Genomic DNA, 7,012 nt, shown 5'->3' with positions numbered 1-7,012 from the left:
CGAAGGCATGGGCTGGCAGTCAGAGAGTTCAAGTAGTCACTTTCCCCCTTTTTCCTCAAGTGGCTACGAATCCCTGTGAACCCTGTGTGTATGTTGGATTTGTATTGGGGAGGAAAAGTTATTAATTAAGGAAGTCTAGACAATTATAGGAAAAATCCTAAGGTAAACAGCTGTTATAAGTCGGGTCTGGTGAGGGTGCCCCAAGAACCAGTTTTCCGCAATGGGTTCAAGCCAGTCCAAGGGACAGACTCCCCTGGATTGCATGTTAGAGAATTGGAAGGAATTTAAGAAGTATATAGGACATGGACCTAAAAAGTCCAGTACATTACAGACACTTTGCCAAGTTACATGGCCCACCTATCCAATTCTAAATGTGTGGCCAGCCATTGGAAGTTTAGATCCCAGGACAATTGCAGATATAGTACAATTCATAGCAAGATACAAACCTGATGAATATTATTACATTTCTGCTTGGGAAAATGTTGTAAATGATAAACCAATTTGGCTCCAGAACTGCCAGACATGCATGGTAGTTAAGACAGATAAAATTCAACCAGAAGAAAAAACTAAAAAGCCAGGAACCAATCCCTTTTTGCCGGACTCCGGTAGCCCGGAGGACGAATTAAAGCCTCCACCTTACGCCCCAGTTTACCCAACTTTGCTTAAGGAGGAGGCTACACCACAAATGCCATCTTATGATGATATGCCAGTACTAGAAGGAGAGGAAGACTTAGGAACCAAGAAGATGGCTACCAGATCTCAAACACAGATGAAACCTCTTGTCCCCACTAAACCAGATTTTCTTACAAAAGGCCCGGCAGGATTGTTTCCCTTAAGGGAAGTTACTCAGATGATCCCTGTATCTGTGGATGCCAAGGGTATCCCCAAATATGACACTCAAGTCACTTACCAACATGTGCCATTTACTAGCAGTGACCTACTGAATTGGAAAGCAAGCAGACCACCATGGTCAGAGGATCCTGCAGGCATGGCCACCCTCATTGAAGGAATTATGGGCACTCATATACCTACATGGTTGGACATTCAGCAATTATTAAATGTCCTCTTAACCCCAGAAGAGAAGACCATGGTCTTAACCCAAGCCAGGGAAGAAGTGGGAGAGAACTATAAAGACGATGAGGAACATAAATTAAAAATGATGGAAACTGAATTCCCTATTGCAGAACCTCCTCAGTGGGATCCTAATGATGCCAAGAGTAGAGAGTCTCTATTAAAGTATCAAAGATATCTTATAAGGGCCTTAAAGAAAGGTCCTCCGAAGGCAATAAATTTGAAAAAGGTGGCAGAGATAGTTCAAGAAAAGGATGAGAGCCCTACAAAGTTCTTGGAGAGGCTGAGGGAGGGGTTCCGCAAATGGTCCCCTTATGACATGGACAACGCCTCTGATAACAGTCAAGGCATGGTTCTTTTGAAAAATAATTTTATAGCCCAGTGTGCCCCAGATGTCAGAAGGAGACTGCAGAAAGATACAGGGTTGCCAGGAATGACCATGGGAAGGATTATGGAGATAGCTACACGTGTCTTTGTGGGAAGAGAGGCGGAAGAACAAAAGAAACAGGAGGAACAGTTCAAGAAAAGGACACACATAGTGGCAGCAGTGTTCCAAGGAGGACAACGAGGACAGAGAGGAAGAGGACGTGGAGGAAGAGGCCAAGGGAGCCAGAGGGGACGAGGAGGACTGAATAAAAACCAGTGTGCGATTTGTTACCAGGAAGGTCATTGGAAGAGGGAATGTGCCCAGAATAGAGGACGAGGAAGAGGAGTAAGTGATAGAGGACGAGGAAGAGGCAGAGGAGGAGGATTGAACGCAGGAGCAATGCCATGGGTGCCAGCAGCCGCAGGACAAGCATTAGGAGAAGACTTATATGGGATGGCAGCTATGACAGGATGGGACGAAAGTTCGGAATAGGACAGACCGGCTCCACAAAATGGGACAGTTGTGATGGTGACTGGCCACCAGGAGCCAATGGTCAATTTACAAATAGGTGGTCAGTCTACCCCTTTTCTTATAGATTCAGGAGCAACAAAGTCAGTATTAAATACAAAATTGGCTGCACCTTCTGCCGAAACTACAGCCATTGTGGGAGCCACAGGAAAAAGACAAATTTATCCCTTTTTGAAAGATAGATCTTGTAAATTAGATAAATACGAGGTGACTCACAAATTCATTTATATCCCTTCATGCCCGGTTTCCTTGATGGGAAGAGACATGTTATCAAAAATGAGGGCAAGATTGACATTTGAAGAAGATGGTACTTTAGAAGTCCTCTTCAGAGGACCTACCATCCCAAAGGAAACAAAAATATTGTTAACTCTTCCCCAAGAAGAGGAATGGAGATTGTTTACTACCCTCACAGAGCGAACTGATTGGACAACATTTAATATCCCTACTGTATGGGCAGAAGGAAACCCTCCAGGGTTGGCAGTGGATATACCACCAGTTATAGTCACCTTAAAAGCAATGGCCACTCCAATCTCTATACCGCAATACCCCCTGCCAAGGCAAGCCGTAATTGGCATACATGGATATTTACAAAAGCTAAAAGACAATGGCATAATTGAATTCTGCCAGTCCCCTTGGAATTCACCTTTGTTACCAGTGAAAAAATTAGATGGCTCTTACCGACCAGTTCAAGACTTAAGGGCAGTCAACCAAAGGGTAGTGTCACTTCATCCAGTGGTCCCTAACCCTTATACATTATTGAGTTTAGTGCCTGCCAAAGCCAAATGGTATTCAGTTTTAGATTTGAAAGATGCCTTCTTTTGCATCCGACTCCATCAGAATAGTAAACCTATTTTTGCCTTTCAATGGGAACATCCAGATACGGGACAAAGAGATCATGTGACCTGGTCACGATTGCCACAGGGCTACTGTAACTCTCCAAGTATTTTTGGCCAGGCTTTGGCCCAGGACTTGATACCTTTGACCCAGGCGGGCAATCCATACGGAATTTTGCAATATGTAGATGATATTTTGTTGGCCACTGAAACCCACCAAGAATGTATGGAAGCCACAGAAAAACTTTTAAAACACTTAGACCAGAAAGGATATAAGGTGTCTAAAAAGAAGGCACAGTTGGTGCAACCAGAAGTACGTTACTTGGGATTCATTTTAAGAGATGGAATGAGGAAATTGGACTTAGGAAGAAAGGAGGCAGTATGTTCCATACCCACCCCGACCACTAGAAAGCAAGTACGTGAATTTTTGGGAGCTGCAGGGTTTTGTAGATTGTGGATTCCAAACTTTGCAGTTTTGGCCAAGCCCCTACATGAAGCTACTAAGGGAGCCAAAAAGGATCCCTTTCAGTGGGGTGAAGAACAGGAGCAAGCCTTTAGGACATTGAAGAGAGCTCTCATGGAAGCTCCGGCTTTGGGACTGCCTGACTTAGATAAACCATTCACATTGTATGTAGGAGAGAGAGGAGGAATAGCTGTGGGAGTCTTAACTCAACTGGTGGGCCCATGGCCGCGACCAGTGGCATATTTTTCCAAACAAATGGACCATGTAGTGAAAGGTTGGCCCCCATGTTTAAGAGCAGTTGCAGCAGCAGCACTGTTAGCTGAAGAATCCAGCAAACTTACACTAGGACAACCCGTGATGTTGAAGTCCCCTCATGCTGTAGTGACCCTCATGGAACATAGAGGCCACCATTGGATGACAAATGCCAAATTACTTAAATTTGAAAGCATTTTGGTGGATAATCCTAATGTGTCACTCTCCACCTGTACTACTCTTAATCCTGCTACATTGTTGCCAGTAAATGAAGATACAAGGATGCAGCATGATTGTCTGCAAGTTATGGAAGAAGTTTATTCCAGTAGGCCAGATTTAAAAGACAAACCTTTACCTAACCCAGATTGGACTCTGTTCACGGATGGGAGCAGCTTTGTAGAGAATGGGGAACGATTTGCAGGCTATGCAATAGTCACAGATGAAGAGAAAGTGGTTGAGGCAAAGTCCTTACCAAAAGGAACCTCAGCACAGAAAGCAGAATTGAAAGCTTTAGCACAAGCCCTGTTGCTCGGAGAAGGAAAAATAGTTAACGTTTACACAGACTCAAAGTATGCATTTTTAACGCTTCAAGCACATGGGGCAATTTACAAAGAAAGAGGACTATTAACATCTTCAGGACATCCTATTAAGAATTCACAGGAAATCCTGGCTCTATTAGACGCAGTATGGAAGCCTAAAAAGGTAGCTGTGATGCATTGTAAAGGACATCAATATGGGGATGATCCTGTTACTAGAGGAAACAGAAAAGCTGACACAGAAGCCAGGTTGGCAGCAAAGCAAAATCCACCAGAACAGATATACTACATGGACATTCAGGATATGATCCCAGAAAAGGTGTCATACACAAAAGATGAAAGGAGATGGGCATTAGATGAAGGAGCAATTGAACAAGGAGGACTGCTGGTCTTGCCTAATAACAAAATCTATGTCCCTGCAATATTAGGATGGTGTTTAGTTCAGGAGATGCATAAGCAAACACATTTAGGAAGTACTGCATTGGCAACACTGATAGACAGACAAATATTTATTGATGGGGTGCATGCCATGGCAAGAAGAGCAGCACTCAGATGCCAGGTATGCGCTCGGAATAATCCAAGAGCTGGACCCCTGTTGCCCCCAGGTGTACAATATATTGGACATAGCCCATGGGAATCCATAGTGGTGGACTTTACCGATATGCCTAAGGTGGGGAGATCTCAACATATGCTAGTTTCAGTGTGTACATACTCAGGTTGGGTCGATGCTTGGGCAACTCCTAACGAGAAGGCAGAGCAGGTCTCAAGGGCCTTGCTAAGGGACCTGATCCCGCGGGCCGGGATACCCTTACATATTGGGAGTGACAATGGACCATCCTTTGTACATAAAATTATTCAAACTCTGGCAATTTTAATTGGAACAAAATGGAAACTTCATTGCGTTTACCGGCCACAGTCATCAGGGATTACAGAACGCATGAATAGGACCCTAAAAGGGACAATTGGAAAAATGTGTCAAGAAACAGGACTAAATTGGGTACAGATTTTACCCATGGCACTATTAAAAATCAGATGTACACCTACCAGGTTGTTGGGTTTGTCACCATATGAGTTGGTGTATGGTAGGCCACCATTAGGGATAAAGCAATTAAGGGGAGACTTGGTACAATTAGGAAAGCAGGAATTGATAAATGAAGTACAAGCATTGGGGTCAGTGTTACAAAAATTGCATAAATATGTGGGAGAAGCAAGATACCCTTTCCCTTTTACTGCTTTACATTCCTTCTCCCCAGGTGAATCTGTGTGGTTAAAAGATGGGAAAATTACCCCATTGGCACCAAGGTGGAAAGGACCATATGTGATTCTTTTGACCACTCCAACTGCGGTAAAACTTGAAGGTGTAAAACCCTGGATACATTATACCAGGATCAAAAGAGACTACACTGAGAAGGATCCAGATTGGCAAGTCCTTTTGGACAAGGACAATCCTTTAAAGGTAACGATCAAAAGGTTGCAGGTTCCAGATGGAGGAGAGGACAGCATCGCGACATGGGCCTCCTCTCCGGGGTCAGGAGGCCACGCTCCACCCTGAACAAGGAAGAATTGCTTCCGAGAGCAGTTCTGAAAGACAGAAGGGACTTATGGGGGATGGGTTATGTTGTAAAATTGATATGGAAACACAAACTCAAACTTTTGCATCACCTCCGCCAATATGTCCTCCATCCTCCCATCTAAGGTTTTGTACCATGTCACATATAGTGATGATTTACTTACTCCTGCTAGTCATGTATCTTCTAGTCAACCCTGCTGGATGTATAACAAGCACATTCACCCCCGTATCCCCTATATTACTGTTTACAATATCTGTCACTCAAGCAGGATGGGAGAGGAATGAGTTTCACCAGCTAATTCATAATATAACCCAGCTTGCTAATGTCACCGAATGTTGGGTGTGTACACATGGACCATCCTCACACCAGCAAGGATGGCCCATTATTCCATCTGGAATTCTCCATTACACTAAGTGGAATACCCTGAAGGTGTATAGAAAAAGTAAAAATCACCCAGTATATGACTCCAGTCAGTATGTAATCACCCATAGACTTAAACCACTCACAGCTCCACTCTGTATAGAAAGACGGAACATAACTGATTGGAGTTATAGTACTATGGTTGAGGAACGGGTGGAAACGAACTTGCTACCTAGGATAGAGATAGGAGACTATCCTGACTGTAATCATACAATATTAATGACAGAAAAGCACAGGGTCTTTACATTGGCCAGTTCAAATGAGAGTGTGAATGTTTTTGTGGCAACCTTGATGCAAGCCATGGCTCGAGATCCTCATTGGTTGTATGGATTGTCACAGGGAATGTTTTGGATTTGTGGGAAATGGGCTGGAAAAGTCCTTCCCCCTTTATGGAATGGTACCTGTACAATAGGTACCTTGGCCCCAGCTGGAATACGGGCATATCCATTACAACAACCAGAAAAATCTTGGCAAAAACAATTCGGCTGGAACAGACGAAAAAGAACATATGATTCTAAGAAGGGTTATGATCCTGATGATACCTACTTGACCGAAGGGGAAAGGTTTGCAGCTATAGGTATGCCAATGTTGGGTGTGGCATGGAATGTGAAACAAATAAGAATTTTGTCATATAACCTTGAAGCATTGGCTAATGAGACTACTAAGGGACTGCAAGCTTTGCAAACTGAAGTAGATTCATTAGCAGGAATTCTAGCACAGCACAAGCTAGCGTTGGATTATTTGTTAAGTAAAGAAGGAGGCCTATGTGTTTGGCTAAATACTACTTGTTGTCATTACATAAACAAGTCAGGAGAAATTGAAACAGAAGTGAAAAAAATCCATGCAATTGTGGAAAATGTTAGGCACACCTATAAGGTGTCCGATTCATGGTGGGACTGGTTAACAGCATGGCTACCTGATGTGAGTGGATGGGTAAAACACATTATAATACTAGGAGGAATGATACTGCT

General features: G+C 43.5%; 2 protein-coding genes across 2 annotated transcripts in view; both read left to right on the top strand.

The window, feature by feature from the left end:
• Positions 1 to 7,012, top strand: part of RIPOR2 (RHO family interacting cell polarization regulator 2) — a 156,096-nt gene that overhangs the window by 46,595 nt on the left and 102,489 nt on the right. The window lies entirely within an intron of this gene.
• On the top strand, positions 1,962 to 5,636 carry LOC121928749. The gene has a single exon (XM_042463909.1). It carries the CDS (start codon positions 1,964 to 1,966, stop codon positions 5,600 to 5,602), a length of 3,639 nt encoding a protein of 1,212 aa, XP_042319843.1. The 5' UTR covers positions 1,962 to 1,963; the 3' UTR covers positions 5,603 to 5,636.

Source organism: Sceloporus undulatus, chromosome 4 (genome assembly GCF_019175285.1).
Source record: "Sceloporus undulatus isolate JIND9_A2432 ecotype Alabama chromosome 4, SceUnd_v1.1, whole genome shotgun sequence".
NCBI classification, from domain to species: Eukaryota; Metazoa; Chordata; class Lepidosauria; order Squamata; family Phrynosomatidae; genus Sceloporus; species Sceloporus undulatus.
Note: the sequence above shows the minus strand (reverse complement) of the source record. Positions and strands in the feature narration are given on the sequence as shown.